This window comes from Mytilus edulis, chromosome 1, assembly GCF_963676685.1.
Source record: "Mytilus edulis chromosome 1, xbMytEdul2.2, whole genome shotgun sequence".
In the NCBI taxonomy this organism is placed as follows: Eukaryota; Metazoa; Mollusca; class Bivalvia; order Mytilida; family Mytilidae; genus Mytilus; species Mytilus edulis.
In genome coordinates, this window is record NC_092344.1 from 307,672 (window position 1) to 325,816 (window position 18,145).

The following is an 18,145-nucleotide window of genomic DNA, read 5'->3' on the forward strand; positions in this document are numbered from 1 at the left end:
TTGAAATTTATGAAATTGATAGAGAGCTGATATTAATACATGTAATAGAAGTTAACAAAGTTTGATTGAAATCGGTTAAAAAATCTTGAGATTGTCGGACATGTTGGTGACAGACGGACAGACAGAAGGACAGCAGTATACCATAATATGTCCCCTACACATTGCACAAATATATTGATGATCTTCACTATTTAAAGATTTTATCTCTTTGAACCTAAAAGATAACAGGAAACACAACAATCAATAAATGCATATTCCCTTATCACATACTTACGTACAGAAAATCATCTGAACTACATTTTTATGTATAAAAAAATCCATTTCAAAATAATTAAATGGTTATAACAGAATTTCCTCCTTGAATGCATTATATTATAAAGGATATCTCCATTCTACTACACGAATACATAGTTTCCTCATAGAATTATTTAACGTCAAACAAAATAAAGCTCTTTGTGGTCGCACATTTTGAGTTTGTTGTTTCCGTGCATTAGCACGTTTTCGTGTCATTGTTGATGCTGTGGCAGCACCTATTGCTGTTTCCCACGCCGTACTGAGAGGCTTAGCGGGACCTTTTTCTGGAGAGTTTGGTGACGATCCTCCGTCCTGCCCACCAGACTTTTCACCAGTCTGGTTGGAAGGCAAGTCCTTTCCTGGAGGGCTCTCCCCGATCCTATCATAATTTTCTCCTGAAAAAAAAACATATATCTTATAGCTGAAAGTTATCTATATATTATTTGGTTTATAACACGTTTGAATCATACGAATGTCTTCTTTCCAGAACATTTCAAGGATTTAAACAGTATAACTACAGCTAGGTGTTTGTGTGTTTGTTTCAGTGACCAGAAGGAGCAGTATTCTGGATCTACCACTTAAAATTTACTAAATAAAATACATGTTGCAGAGCTTACCAAATGTTGTCATTTCAAGGTCCTTCAGAGTGTAATGGAGGTCAAATGAAACTTATTACACTGATTAATATACTTTTGTGAAGTATGATAATAATTATATAGTATCAACTAATTAGTGAAGTAGATCAGATTGGTAGTTTTGATTACAGTATATAATAACCTAATCATTTGTCTACATTACATGTACATGTATCATCAAGATCGGTGACTGGTACAACACACAAACTCAATTCTTTTTTGTTAGAAATTAATATATATACATTTTACATCTTCCCATTATATTTTAAAACTGTATTGAGTGTCAATGACTTTTTCTATGTTATATTGTACAATATAGCTCAGCTAGCTAGTGTATGTAAGGTTTTGTTGGCAAATGTCAGATTAGTAAATAATGTCTTATATATATACATTTTATATGACAATTTCCAGAGCTCTACTAACTTTATATAATTAATATTAGCCAATTTAGAGCGGATTTGATCCACCCCCTCATATTGTCCTTGATTACATACATTTTATAAAAGACCTAATGAACACATCTTGATATAGCACTAATGACAATACAAACATCAATATATGAGTATTGATTACACACATGACACACTAATGATGTATCTCACTGTGTAACATGCTAAATAGACAATCTGGTTCCAATTATCAGACAGGGATGTGGCTGACAGATGTAGCCCCTCAAGTAGACACAATAGAAATCAACCTAATGTCCATATTGATGAATTACAAAGATCACCACACAATGAACTACTCAATAAATAAGATTTTATGGGAAATATAAAATTCATGAAAAATTATTTGATTTCTGGTAATCAGCAAAGATTAAAAATCTTTAAAGATTCAGTCATAACTGAATAAAAATTGAGAGTAAATAGATATAAAGTCTAAAAGACTGAAAGTTGTGTAGAAATCATCTCCTCATAAAAAAATTAAATAAAGCATCATACATTGAATAATTATTAAAAAGAAAAAGTCACTTTAAAAATTGAGAGTAAATAGATATAAAGTCTAAAAGACTGAAAGTTGTGTAGAAATCATCTCCACATAAAAAATTAAATAAAGCATCATACATTGAATAATTATTAAAAAAAAAGTCACTTTTAAAAATCAGTTATATACCACAAACATTAGGCCAATTAAGAACAATGTGATATAGAGCCCTTGTTTAAGCCTGGGTTTCAAAGGTAACTCAAATAATTCTGCACCCTCTAGCAGCCTTAAAGCCTATAGAGGCTTATCATGGTAAATGTATCAATCAGAGATTAGAAATAGATCAGAGATTAGACTAAGATGGGCGGAATATAACACTGACATTATTCAGGTTAGGGTTTTAAAAGAAAGATTCAGGGTAAAATTGTCTACAAAATCAAATATGCTCAACATCTATGAGGGTGGTAAAGGGGGGTTGCTTGCACGAAAAAAACGTGAAATAAGACATAATTTCACGTTGAACGTGAAATAATTTCTGTAATGAACGTTGCACGAAAAATAAATACTTTTATGTGAACCTTTTATGACTGAATCACTGTCTTCATGTATATATTAACTCTTTGTTTTACTTGATTTTTCCCGATTTAGTATACACATTAATGTTATAATTGGTTTACGGCGTTTAAAAAAGTATTTCTTGAAGATCCCTGCCAAGTGTTTGAATTTTATTTGAAAAATACCGAGCACGCAAAATAATCCTTTGAAAATCACGATGCACGTAAAATTAAATAAGCAGAACACGTTGAACGAGGCACCCGTCTTGCACGACTGAACGTCAAATAAAAAAGTAAAAACATGTTGAACGTGAAATAAAAAACAGCGATCACGTTGCACGAAAATAACCCTTTACCACCCTCATCTATGCTCAGAGTATCTCTGATTTCCAGATTCAAATTTACATATATGTACATAAATAATCAAATATTGCACTTAAGGTTTTAAAATTATGTATTTTCATGGGTAAAATACAGAAAAATCTTGATTATTTATTAAAAAAAAAAGAAGATGTGGTATGATTTCCATCTAGACAACTCTTAACAAGAGACCAAATGACACAGAAATTATAGCTATATATAACTATAGGTCACTGTGTGTGGCCTTGAACAATGAGTAAAACCCATACCACATAGCCAGCTATAAAAACACCCTAAATGACAAATGTAAATTTGACTTGTCCCCAAAATGTACTTCGGTGTGAGCCAAGGCTCTGTGTTGAAGGCCGTACATTGACCTATAACAGTTTACTTTTACAAATTGTTATTTGGATGGAGAGTTGTCTCATCGGCACTCACACCACAACTTCCTATATCTATTCATTCTTTAATTCCAGTTTAAAATGCAGACTTTAATAATTCTCCAATTTAAATCCAACATGATGGGGACCCATGTAAGTTATATTATAAACAAAAAGGAATTATAGATGTGTCAACTGGATTGATTGATTGTGGAGGATCAACCTTCTATTACTCAGACTGCCCAGTCAATCTGAATAAGAGATGTGTATGGAGAACATGAATGAGACAGTAACTAGGTACCAAACAACACCAGATCACAAAACACAATACACTTATGCACACCCTTTTCTATGACTAAAAAACGATTGAAAGTTGATCATCAATACTGATAGAATAACAAAATAACTTTACCAGCCATTGAGTACATACTGAAGAAACACCAGAAACCGTCAAAATATCAATTACTGTCTAATGAATCTTAACTCGGTGCAGCAGGTGTAAGGAAAAAAACATGGGTTATTAATATTAAAAATATCAACACCCACTCTTACAAAACTGATGCTATTTTAATCACAGACAACAATCCTTTTGTTTTAAGACAGCATTATGTATTACTCAGACTGTGTGACATGTCTAACAATACAAACTTGACTCAAGCTTTAACTCTTTCATTTCTGGTTAAGTGATGCCCAGTATTAATCAAGCCACAGAGTTTTTCCCAGACAAGTAAAGAATAATAGCTCAACAGCTAGATCAATGTATATTAAGTAAATACCATCTTTAAAAATGTCATCAGCCATCTCAGATTCACTCTAAATAAATTGCTTAACCATCCTAATAGAAACATTGCAATAACTCTTATGAACCAACCCCTTGATGATAACCCAGATTGGTACAAAAAAATCCAAACTAGTGTAATACTCTGGTTGAAATCCAGTTTAAAATGGGCCTTAACAATGAAAGTTAATAAAAGATGTGGAGAGGGCAACATAAAACCTGTATTCTGATGATAGAATGAGAATAATTAACCGGCAATGCTTAAAAATCATTGGAAGTCAAATCAAATTGACCATTTTGTATGGCCTCAAGATACTTCAATAAATATCTGGCATTTCCTAGAAATCTGGTTCTACAGATTTTCAGCAACTGATGTGATTCGATTGAAATATATGTTTATTTGCTTATGGTGTTATGTATGGATATTGTGTAAATATATGATAATCTATTTACATGACCTGGTAGCTTCTTAATCTAATAATCTGTTTAATCCTTAAGATATTGGTGAGTTAACCAGGCCTGTCCATGTAATCAATATGACCTGAATTCAACCAATCAATAGATAGAATTTGTGTCAATCTTTCTGCATTCTTGTCAACAGTCTGGTGCATCATAAAAGTAGTCAATACACTTCTCATTAAAGTGTGCACAATTTGTTTTTATAAAATATCCTACATTCTTGTAAGCTCAGGAAACAAAACATGAACATTTGGAAGTATTAAAATCAAAACCAAAGCCAAGAGCCAAAACTGTCTAATTCACTGTTTTGATATTTAAAAAGTATTTTAATTCCTACACTCACTACATCCCTCTATTGTTTTGTAAAGGAAATATTTAAATGGTAAAATGCTGGTGTCTTGAAAAAATACTGGTCCCAATAAACAGCTAACACTACTCTAGGATTGTACTGTAAAATGCCGTCCCCAGGGCGTCAGTGTGCATGCATTGAATCTGCTGACAAGATTGCACTGTAAAATGGTGGTCAAGATTGCATGGTTACATGATGGTGGTCACTTCAGTAAAGGTCACATATTTTAGTGTCTAGTGTTAATGAGTCTCAAATCTAGACACTATCTTCAGATCAAACAGGTTGGAAAATGTATTTTAACAAATTTTGGTCACTTGAGCAAAGGAGTAGGTTCAGTAAGACCCCTTTTTGGCCCCAAAATATAGCAGTTTTACAAAATTGTGAAAATGTAATCTTTTAGCTATATACTGGAAAGTAGACTGCTTCTTCTACATAAATATAGGCTGTTTTTGACAATGCAATGCACATATATCGGGTACTAGCATCATTAAGTCATGCTATTACTGAAATCTTAACAATTTTAGCATTTTAGTAAAATTTAAGACGGTTTCCGTCTTAAAATAAAAGTGGCTGCATTCGTGTTCATTCATAATATTGAAATGTAAGTTCAGTTGTATTTGATGATAATACATAACATATATAAAGGTTGAGGATGAACATGGATGCGGCCACTTTCATATTTGACAATCAAAGCCTTAAAGGCTGTAAAAGCAATTGCTGCCATGTTAATGTTTGGGGACTTTTATTTTTCATCCACATATATACAAGAATTAAACCTGACATGAGTGTTGTCTAGTTAAAAGTAAGAAGGTTTTAACTTTATATAAATAAAAGACTTTAGCAGAAAGTCATTTTTAATATGTTTTATATTTCACAAGGAGACAACACGTTTACCAGGCTAAAGTTGGGGTCAAATATACATGTGCTGAAACATATAACTCAAAAAGAAATCATCATGGATTATCTCCTGGTAGTGTTTGTAACTTCCTTGGCAAAAATTTCCTTTATTGATTTAATTTTAACAATTTTCATTATTAATTTATATTTAACCATTAACACAAATGATTAAGTTAAAACATTTGAACTTTCCAGACGCAAATGTTAAAAAACGGGAAAGAAATAAAATATCTTACAAGACATAAACATGTAAAGAATAAATGTATATTTCAGCTTAATAAAAATATTTTCATAATGTTACTTTGTCATCATTTTTAAAACTAAGTTCCAAACATTATTGCTCAGTTGATATGTGTCCTTCTGATGCGGTACGAGCACAGGCACTTGTTTCTATCCATAGGAAGGTCGATTATCCATATAAATAGTTTTATATGGATAGTCGACCTTCCTATGGATAGAAACAAGTGCATGTGGGTACGAGATAACTACAATACTCATGCAATCCCGAAAAGGGGGGGTCACCACAGACAAACATGACATTAAATCGTTATCACTGAACTAGTATATATATTGTATAGGGGCCAGCTGAAGGACGCCTCTGGGTGCGGGAATTTTTCGCTGCATTGAAGACCTGTTGGTGACCTTAATTCTGCTGTTGTATGTTTTTCTATGGTCGGGTTGTTGTCTCTTTGACAAATTCCCCATTTCCATTCTCAATTTTATTATACGAACAAGAACAAACAGCTCTACGTTGCTTTGATATTTATCAATATTCAGGAAACATTGCGAAAAATGATCTTCAATATTTCGAAAACATGTGAAATAAAATTGCTAACACGGTGGACCGTCGAGTGTCAACAAACGTAGTAGACTTGTTCACTGAAAAGACGAGGATAATGGTTTCATCTGACATTTGTTATGCAAACCCAGTTTTGATCATGATATTTAAAAAGACGTACTTTTTTTCAATCTATGTATTGATAAACTAGAAAATTCCAAATTGTAAATATCTCTTCATCTGGACCGACTTGGCATCTACTACGTTTGGACGGGTCCATTTCATTAGTAAGGTGATCGATAAATATTACGGAGTTTTGACAGAAAAGGAAAACGAACTTATTGTTATGTGTTTTCAACAAGGGTTTCGTTCCGCTAAATTATTTGCGCAAATAAAGTTTGTCTATTTTTAGATTACAGGTAATAATTTGACACTACGCATTAACCTGTGTAGTGATTTTGATTTTACGATAAATGTATGAATGAACGATAATTTTATGAATGAACAAGAGCACCTGACCTCTTAAAGAAACACAAATTAAACATAAAAAAACGTATTTATTGGGAGATAATTCAGTTAAATTTTCAATACTAAATCAACAACAGAAATGAATCCATATTTTGTTGAAACATCGTACGAACGGCGGAAAACGGAATCGCATTTATAAAAATGTACTTTTTTTCACTCGGACTTCTATGTTATTTGATAGTCAAACGGTTGACCCTTTAAATACAAAAATACATCTACAAGAACATATTCTGAAACTTCTTAAATCCACTAACTTTTTTTTAAAGTTTCAAGCTATGTATTGCATTAGAAAACATACATATGTGTTAAAGAATGACTGACCAGGAGCCTGTTTAACAAAATACTATGGCTTGATCTGGGCGGAGTCTCTGATCTGGGTCACAAAGATGGCCATACGCGACGGCATAAAAGCAATTGCTTTAAAAACCATCTGAAAAGTGACGTTTTTTGGCATATATTTGATAGATTTTACATATATTTTAAGCTTGAATCGGAGCGCTTTTAAATACTAAATCAGTTAAAATCTTTCACATAAACTAATTGAATCAATTGAAATACACATTTACGTGTTTAAAAAATGTCCAACATCATTTGTTATATGAACCTGAAATTTGAGGCCAAAATCGGCCCTTACCGGACCTACTCCTTTATACAGTAATTGGTTGTGAAATACACACCATCTTATCTTTATACGAAATGCCGTATGAGCAGATTAAATTGACCACCATTTTACAGTGCAATCCTGAGATGGGAGACTGTCCACCATTTTACAGTGCAATCCTGAGATGGGAGACTGTCCACCATTTTACAGTACAAACCTGTTAACAGGAGGGAGACTGACCCCATAATTTAATGGAGACTAAGTATTAATAGCCTGCTTTCCTACAGTTCTTAAACCAGACGGTTTATTAATGTTGACCAATTTTAAGCTCTTGTTACAAAATACAACTTCTCTCAGATGTTGATGCCCAATTGCAATTAGAATTATTTGGGTAAGTGAAAAAAATGCCTACATATTGATTAAATTATTAAAGACCTATTACTCGCTGCAGAAAACTGTCCAAGGAACAACTGGACACTCCTATAGTAATTTGACAATCTGTTTATCACTCAAATGTATGACAAATTCAGAGATAATTCTTGTTTTCACTTGTCTCATTTAATCAAATTCGGGAGAACTTCAAAGATTTATCCTTACATGTCACATCTCGTGTCTTTTATCATCTACACCCAGTTTTTTTCTGGACAAAAACAGCGTATTGTTTATAATGTCAATTGGTAGAGTTAACCAATGATTGATGTACTTGTCCAGAAGCTAATCGGATCAATAAGATGTTCTTATTGCTCAAATCAACATTTCAATTATTTTTTTGTCACTTTTTACAACTTTGGTGTAAGATGAAGAAAATGCTAAGGCCAGGGCAAAAAAACAAGCAAATTTATTACACGGAATATTTAGTTACTGTACAATACATTTAAGGCCAGGGCAAAAATCAAACAAATTTAGTATATATAAAATTGCTAAGGTCAGAGCAAAAAAACAAGCAAATTTAATTAATACACAGAATATTTAGTTTAGTTACAAAACATTAAGGCCAGGGCAAAAAACCAGCAAATTTTACACAGAATATTTAGTTATAATACATTAAGGCCAGGGCAAAAATGGCAATAGTTAAATTCTACAATATATACATGTATGGTACACATAGTATTTGCAGCTTCTTTGCCATGTTCACTGCTAATAAAATTGATAAGATGTGGTAAGAGACAAGTATCTGCAACTTACAGAAAATGAATATGGATCAAGTCCAAGGCCCATAACTCAGCTGGCAGGACAAAGAAATACAGATAACTAGTCCAAGGCCCATAACTCAGCTAGCAGGACAAAGAAATACAGATAACTAGTCCAAGGCCCATAACTCAGCTGGCAGGACAAAGAAATACAGATAACTAGTCCAAGGCCCATAACTCAGCTGGCAGGACAAAGAAATACAGATAACTAGTCCAAGGCCCATAACTCAGCTGGCAGGACAAAGAAATACAGATAACTAATCCAAGGCCCATAACTCAGCTAGCAGGACAAAGAAATACAGATAACTAGTCCAAGGCCCATAACTCAGCTGGCAGGACAAAGAAATACAGATAACTAGTCCAAGGCCCATAACTCAGCTGGCAGGACAAAGAAATACAGATAACTAGTCCAAGGCCCATAACTCAGCTGGCAGGACAAAGAAATACAGATAACTAAAGTCTTAGAGAGAAAACAAATCTGTATAACACAGCTTACTACTAAAATATGTTTTAAATGAATTTCTGGTATAAGCCTTTTATCTCTTATTTTGCTTTTTGAAGAAGTCATTCACAACAAAGAAAATTGGTGAGGTAAAAAAGCTTTGACTGTGTTTTTCTGGCTAATGACTATGCTGTAAAGAATGTATACTGGTAAATATAATGAGAATGTCTGGTCTATATTATCTCAACAATAAACCAATTTAAACAATACATGTACATGTAGTGACTGCATATCCTTACAATCAACCAATTTACTTATATAATTTCTATGAACTTTTAGACTGATTTTTTTAATGCTTCTCATAATTCAACTGACATATTAAGAATCAGCTGAAATACTCCAGATTTAACTTTTGGCTACATGTACATTGTATTTAGAGAGAGAGTGATGGATGGCTAATTTACATCAAGACTGGCAATTCAAATGCATATTCAGGACCAGATCTTGTTAATGCCAAATGAAAAGGATCTGTGCTATACATGAAAGCATTAAGAGAGCAAATGATCAACTGGGTTATGTTTTGTTAAGGTGAAAATATAAATATTTCATCCAAATTCAGGACAAGAGTTAATTTAGAATTACCTACTATTAAACAAAACTATTCATAATGCAATGCTTATCATTTTAATAACTAAAAAATGGTGGTTTATTAACTTAATACGTTATGAAAAATATATTTCACAGAATTTAGTTTGATTATAATATTTTTATATTCATTTCCACTTGTTTTAGGAAATAATTACTGAGACTGAAACATCGGAAGAATACATCTTTAAATGGTCTTGTTTTTTTGCACTTTAACCACTTGTTTATTCTCAGTAAAATATGGTTGACTTATTTGTCACCTACCGTATATATATATTCTAGATATTTTTTTACAAAGTGTGATTATTGATTTAACATTTAACAAGAAGAATCAGACTTTTTAATATGTTTAACAAAATGATGATTGAATTTATATACGTGTACAACATATATACCAGAAGCCAAGGATCAGACATTTTTAAAATTCATTGCTTTCCCTGTCATTTCATATCATATAATTTTAATCACCACAAAAATGCAGCCTTTATTATGTGTGATTTGACATTATTAGGAATTGGTATTTATGTTTTTTTGTGGTTAGCCATCTCATTGGTTGATCATTGGTCGATCATTATTTCATTTCCATTGATTTAGGAATCTCTCTAATTCTGACACTTCTGAAGACTCACTAGAATATGTATTATATATATATATATAAAATATAAAAATAGTAGAAAACCAATGAATAAAAGGAGAAACAGAGTAGATATACATAAGCAATCAAAAGATATACACAAATGTACTAGGGGACTGAACCACAAAATTACTCAAAATATAGCAATCAGTTCAATTGATTGATTGTTGGTTGCTATAAGCATTCAGTGGCAAATACTTCATGCATTTACATGAATACATTTGTATATAGGTTTATGGTGCATGGTTTTACTTTATATAATATAACCTTGTAGTTGGTATTTACATGGACCACTATTGGTAACAACATTTTAAATATGACAAACAGAAGTATATTTTCATGTATATTATAATATGGTAGGTATATATTTTGTTAGTGGGCTTTTCAATAATTTACTTTCAGACAAATACTTTGAGAAATTGTGACAAATTGGGTACATTCACTGAACACTTTCAATTTTACCACCTCAAAACCTATTTCTTTGGAATCTTCATAAAACTACTTGATTCTTCTATCGTCATCTTTCACCTTGTCCCTAATCTCATACATATTTCCCCCTTTTCAATAACTTTATCAAAGCATATTGTTTTGCGTATTAAGGCTTCGCAGCAGCCACCATAGCATATGATAATGTTTTGTGTATAAATGCTTGCAGCCACCATAGCATATGATAATGTTTTGTGTATAAATGCTTGCAGCCACCATAGCATATGATAATGTTTTGTGTATAAATGCTTGCAGCCACCATAGCATATTATAATGTTTGGTGTATAAATGCTTGCAGCCACCATAGCATAGGATAATGTTTTGTGTATAAATGCTTGCAGCCACCATAGCATATTGTAATGTTTTGTGTATAAATGCTTGCAGCCACCATAACATAGGATAATGTTTGGTGTATAAATGCTTGCAGCCACCATAGCATATGATGTTTTGTGTATAAATGCTTGCAGCCACCATAGCATATTATGTTTTGTGTATAAATGCTTGCAGCCACCATAGCATATGATAATGTTTTGTGTATAAATGCTTGCAGCCACCATAGCATATTATGTTTTGTGTATAAATGCTTGCAGCCACCATAGCATATTATAATGTTTTGTGTATAAATGCTTGCAGCCACCACAGCATATGATAATGTTTTGTGTATAAATGCTTGCAGCCACCATAGCATATTATAATGTTTGGTGTATAAATGTTTGCAGCCACCACAGCATAGGATAATGTTTTATGTATAAATGCTTGCAGCCACCATAGCATATGATAATGTTTTGTGTATAAATGCTTGCAGCCACCATAGCATATTATAATGTTTTGTGTATAAATGCTTGCAGTCACCATAGCATATGATAATGTTTGGTGTATACATGCTTGCAGCCACCATAGCATATTATAATGTTTTGTGTATAAATGCTTGCAGCCACCATAGCATATGATAATGTTTGGTGTATAAATGCTTGCAGCCACCATAGCATATGATAATGTTTGGTGTATAAATGCTTGCAGCCACCATAGCATAGGATAATGTTTTGTGTATAAATGCTTGCAGCCACCATAGCATATAATGTTTGGTGTATAAATGCTTGCAGCCACCATAGCAGTGTATAAATGCTTGCAGCCACCACAGCATATTATAATGTTTTGTGTATAAATGCTTGCAGCCTCCATATATAGCATAGGATAATGTTTTGTGTATAAATTTATGTCAAGCTGTCGGTCAAGAGCCCTTAATTGGAACAATAAATATTCTTAATGCTGAATGAGTTTTTATGTCTATTTAATGTAATTCCAAGACCAAAATTCCATTATTGTTAGTAATGGGATTCCACTGGTACTGATTCAGTAACCACAAACAAAGGTACCAGTTAATTGTTGTTAGCTATAAACCTGCTAATCAGAAGTTATCAATTATTAACAGAACCTACAGTGAACAAAGAATTATTCTATATTGAACAAAGAAAACTGTCACAAGTATATACAAACATTAACATCGTGCTGTCACTTCTGATTCCAAGATTTTATGTTATTTAACCAAATTAAGGGTACATGTAGGTTTAAATAAAATCAAAATGTAAATTACACCTTACAAAAGTCGAGACAAAAAAAAGACTAATATGACTAAACAATATGCTTTTAAATGATAATACATGTACAAATGTGTATATATGTCATTAAAATGTGCATAGGTTTTTTTTCCAAACTATTTCTATACTTTAAGTTTATCATTACAAGTTTTTAATGTTTTATCTTAATGTGTATATACATGTATATGTTCATAAAATCACATTATGCTCAGTGGCGGATCCAGAAATTTTTATAAGTGGGGGCCCAATGACTGGCCTAAGAGGGGGCCCGCTCCAGTTACGCTTCAGTGATTCCCTATATAAGCAACCAAAATTTTTGTTGCTTATATAGGGAATCACTGAAGCGTAACTGGAGTGGGCCCCCTCTTAAGCCTGCTCATGAATTTGCCCCCCCCCCCCCTAAATCCGCCTCTGCTGCTATTAATAATGGTAGAATTTCAAATTACCACAGGAACAATGAGGAAACTGCCATTGATTTTCATAAACATTGAGATTTTTTTAATTGGTGAAAGGTGAAATTTGTCATACCCCATTTGTGCAATTCTTTACTTGTCAGAAACAAATAAACATGTAGTTCAGTTGCACTTGAACAACTCTGGCTAAGAATTATAGGTTAATAATTGTGCAGAACAAACTTTCCTTAATTGACCCCATTTGTGTTAAAATAAAATTAGTTCTATCAAGGAGTATCAGAGAACATGAGAGAACAGATTATTTCACAATTGTGTTCCATCACCCTGTCTCAAGAATACTTTCTTTGTTGCAGCCACCGAATATAAATTAAATAGTGGACAAACTCTCTAACCACAGAGTAAACATCCAACCCACCCTGACAAAAAGTATACATCCCCCTGCTCACAGAGTTTACATTCTTATATATGAACATTAATATAAATAGCATGTGTGTCTGATACTGAGATGATAGACCATCATCCAGAGATGCCCACTGTTTCGTTACATTAAATTGGTGTAGTATGGTTCTAATTAAGAATGTTTATCTCTAGCTGACAATCCCTCCATACTTCTTACATCATACATTCCTCCTCTATTCATCAAATAATCAATACATTTAAGTTACATTTTGTATCTAATCATAATAATCCTAATTATTAATACAGATCATTTCCTGTAAATACAGTAAAACTCATTTTATGTTTATATAATCATCATATTTTTTCTTTAATTCTCAAAACACCCTATAGATGAGAAAAACAAGCTTGCTATTCAATTGTTTTTCCTTCAAAATACATGTATAAAAAACTGCCAAAAAGAAATCAGGCTTTCTCATATCTTTTATATAGATTTATAAACCTTGGCTTTTATGTTTGAATTGGTATAAATTTTCACTAGTTTTTGGGCCCTTTATAGCTTGCTGTTCGATGTGAGCCAAATCTCAGTGTTGAAGACCGTTCTTTGACCTATAATTGTTTACTTTTAATAAATTGTGGCTTTGGATGGGGAGTTGTGTCATAGGCACTAATACCACATCTTGTTATTACTATTTAGAGAATTGTTCTTTAAAACATTTAAAAACTAAATTTAAAAATAAATCTGTTTGTTTAATCTATTCGTTTTTGGTTAGTTTCTTATATTTTCTGTAGGGTGTAGGGTAGATGTGCATTGATGGGCTGGCCTCCAGCTGTCTTTAGCTCTTTGGTCAGGTTGTTTCTCTTTGACACATTCCCCATTTCCATTCTGAATTTTATGTAAAAATATGCATATATATGTATAAAAATTTGACTAAAGCACATTCCCAGTTGGGGCCCAAAGGCTCTCAAATAACTACTTCCCTATTAGTTCCTTTGAAGGGTTGTCACAAAAGTGTTCAGATTATTGATACATGTACATTTGTTGCAGATATATTTATGGTACTGTTGAAATAACTTGTTAAACATCTTTGAATTCACTGTCAAGTATAATATATAACAAAAAATATGTGGTGACAAACAAAATTTGAAGTACATGTACACAAATGTAGCAGGAGGCTGGAGGGTTCAAAAATTTTAGAAAAATTTTAAACTTGTTTTTTTTCTTTATTATAAATTTTAGTTATTACACTTAATTCTTACTTTATGATATGGCACAAAAATCAACCCCAAAAATTGATTCCTTTTGGCCATGATGAGTTGAAACATATGTATATCATTGAAAAAGCTCAAGTTATCTCCCTTTGGTGCAAAAATGACATTTCTGATATCTTTTTAAACTCATTGTTGACCTATATTTTTTCCCCATTATTTTCAAATAAACTACTTACATTTTGTAAACTAGACAATTGTAAAATTTATGGGATTTTTGTAATTTAGTTCTTTTTTTATTTCGATATTACAATGTACATATTTTTCTCCTATTATACATGTAGTTCAACAGAAAAAAGTACCTTAAAACAAAAATGCATGCTTCTTAGGATAGCAGATTGTGAGCTCAAATGAACGGTGACCCCACTTTTATTCTATTTTTCTATTCTATTTTTCTATTTAGTATATGATAAAGTTCATTTATATAAAAAAAATAGTAAAATCCTATATATTTAAAAAAAAAATCATTTATACCCATGAGCCCCCTTTATCTGCGTGCAACTTCTCTGCAGGAAGATTGGACAGAAGAGCAATATTTCTATCTTTCAAACGTTGTTATAGGTCCAAGATATCATATAAAATATAATTTTAAGTAGATATAGGAAGATGTGGTGTGAGTGCCAATGAGACAACTCTCCATCCGAATAATAATTTAAAAAAGTAAACCATTATAGGTCAATGTACTGCCTTCAACACGGAGCCTTGGCTCACACCGAACAACAAGCTATAAAGGGCCCCAAAATTACTAGTGTAAAACCATTCAAATGGGAAAACCAACGGTCTAATCTATATAAAAAAGGTCCAGGATAGATATTAATAATCCTTTAAATGGGTTAGAACCCCCCTTTTTCTTGACAATCAATGCATTTGAATGGGGACATAAAGTTGGAACCCCCCCATTATACAAATGCCAGGTTCCGTCCCTGCTACATCAGTACATGTACAATGTAGTTTACAGTCAAACTGTATTATTCCTTATTATTTGAATTCTAATAAGTAGTACCAAGGATTTGTATAGTGATCTTGAACTGCATAAGACATTGTAAACAGTCTAGATGCCAAAGTCCACAACATTGCAATCCTTCTTACGATACAAATCCTTGGTAGTATATATGTACATGGGCTTTGGTCATTGTTGAAGGCCGTACGGTGACCTATAGTTGTTAATTTCTGTGTCATTTTGGTCTCTTGTGGAGAGTTGTCCTATTGGAAGTCATACATGTACCACATCTTCTTTTATTATAATATGTATATATGCCTTTTTGGTTAGGTAGATTTTAATAATAGAAAATGTATATATTACTATTACTTTTAATAGGAAAATGGAATTAATTTTTAACCAAATTTTAAAATAATAATTAAATAAACATTTCATATACATCAGAATGAAATATATTTTTGTTTTGCACTCCTAAATCAAATCAAATATGAAAATCTTGTCTTTTTATTTAAACTAGGCAATACACACTTCTGATAACATTCTAAAGCAAAAAGCATTATGAAATGAGGAAATGGTCACTTTCTCATTGTATAATAGAACACTTCTAACTCATGAAACATGATCACTAAATTTGTAATAACTGGGAATTTCCCTACATCATTACAATGTATGAACATCTTTAACATTTCTAATCTACATTTTTACATAATCAATTTATTGATGTCTACTCATTGACTTTGGAGGCTACATGTTATATTATTATTATTTTTAAATGCAAATTTGTATAAATTGATAAATATTCTGGAAAAAATGTTATAAAACAAAATTTAAAAAAAAATCTATCCCTAAATTTACAGCTAATTTTGTCCTTAATTTTTTTTCAAATCAAAAATAAAAAACATATTTTTTACAGCAAACTATTTTCTCTAATTGAGGAGAGCTGTTTTAAATAGTTTATCTTTAGCCCTCTTTGATTGTAGAAAATACAATGCAAACATTTTATTTCCATCTTTACTTAAGCATCAGTAACCAACAGGAGGGTGCCATGTTTATCACTCATCCATTGATAAAACATCAATAATTTATGAATGCTTACACAGATTTTATAATAAAGGTTTCCACACGGAATATTAAGTTCTTACCTGGACCTTTATTGTCCATTTTTGGATCTTAAAACTGAGAAAAATCCTAAAATAATTTTTGCTACAAATCATCAAATTCGTCCATTTTTGTCTTTTTTCTTGTATCATCATCATCCGGGGTTTTCTTCCATATTATTGGTATATTTTTCATCTTTCCATTTGTAAATTGCGGGGAAAAACTATTTTTCACTTCTTTTCACGGTAAATATATGTTGCGGTAATCCATCGACATACGACACTGAAGTAAAGGTACACTTGTGTTCGCTGTACCGTGAAACGTAAGTGTGCCGCTTGATCAAATTTCGGGCACCTGTTTTCAATTTAAGTAAGTGTGTCACCAAAAATTAATTGAATAATGGAAAATCATTAATTAAAATATAACATTTGTAAAGAGCTATACTTATTTGCATGTTGTTATTTGTTTGTATTTTAAAGCAATGCTATTTATAATAAATGTAACGGAGTAAATATTCAATGCGAGGCTTCATCGATCAGCGGAAATGGCGGAAGGTCGAATGAATTTGGCTGCTTTGCAGCAAAGAGATCCGTATATAACGGACATAGTTGACACTGCGTCTCAAGTTGCCTTATATTCCTTTAGTTCGAAGTCAAGCGAATGGGTTTGTGTTAATCATTTCACTGATTAATTAGCATGTTTCTGTAAAAACACCCTCTACTTTTACTGCTTGTCATATTATTATGATAAATCTTCTATTTTTAACTTAAGAATAAAGAAGTTTTTCTTTGCAATTGCTATATGACATTTTGAGAAACTGTCACCCACGATGTCTTTATAGATTATTTGAACTTCTGATATTAGTTTATTTGTGTGACTTTAATTCAATAGGTAAAAACACTACAATTTACAAAATTCATAGTGTTAGATTATCTGAAGACTGAACCATATAATAGGGCTCTTCACGGTTAGTTCGGCCATATTGGATAGGGGGCAGATTTTCATAATAGAGGTAAAAATGGTGTGAAAAATACGGGAAAACATCATTAAAACAGAGCTTTTGCTTGGAAACACACATAGGATTTCCCACACTTTCATACCATTTCCACCTCCTTCCAAAAAATCTGCCCCCTATCCAATATGGCCGAACTAACCGTGAAGAGCCCTATTACATTGTATACATGAGCCTGTGGGCAGTAATGCCCCTTACTGTCAGGCTTCAAACGTATTTTTGGCTACAGTTTGCGTCAAGTTGGTAAAAATGTTATCATGATTCATTACCATGATCACAGTATCCTTATTATGTTGCGAGAGGTTTCAAATAATTATTGTATGCATTATTTTTTGAAACAATTAATGTGATGCGTCAAAATAATCCTCATGCACCAAAAAACCGTTTACTTCATTGTGCAGAGTTTTAACTGTTTAATTTGTCATAAAGGTTCATGTACCCCATTACTACCCTCATAGATGTTCAGCAATGTATGTATTGACTAT

At 32.2% G+C, this 18,145-nt stretch overlaps 2 protein-coding genes across 10 annotated transcripts in view; one reads left to right on the plus strand and one right to left on the minus strand.

Annotated features, from left to right (window-relative positions):
- LOC139520827 (muscle calcium channel subunit alpha-1-like) overlaps window positions 1–18,145 on the minus strand; it is a 146,746-nt gene that overhangs the window by 104,412 nt on the left and 24,189 nt on the right. For 8 of the 9 annotated variants that reach the window (XM_071313844.1, XM_071313810.1, XM_071313836.1 and 5 more), the window contains exons 1-2: window positions 16,693–17,163; window positions 386–689 (exon numbers count right to left, since the gene is read on the minus strand). In XM_071313844.1, the coding sequence (XP_071169945.1) occupies window positions 386–689; window positions 16,693–16,711 (323 nt within the window). In that variant the 5' untranslated portion in view covers window positions 16,712–17,163. Of the gene's footprint in view, window positions 1–385; window positions 690–16,692; window positions 17,164–18,145 lie in introns of those variants that run through there. The other variant, XM_071313853.1, reaches the window with a different exon arrangement.
- The window catches only part of LOC139520870 (mRNA-decapping enzyme 1B-like), a 75,600-nt gene continuing 74,611 nt past the window's right edge, over window positions 17,157–18,145 (plus strand). The window contains exon 1 of the mRNA XM_071313883.1: window positions 17,157–17,312. Coding sequence (XP_071169984.1) covers window positions 17,193–17,312 — 120 coding nt within the window. The 5' untranslated portion in view covers window positions 17,157–17,192. The remainder of the gene's footprint in view (window positions 17,313–18,145) is intronic.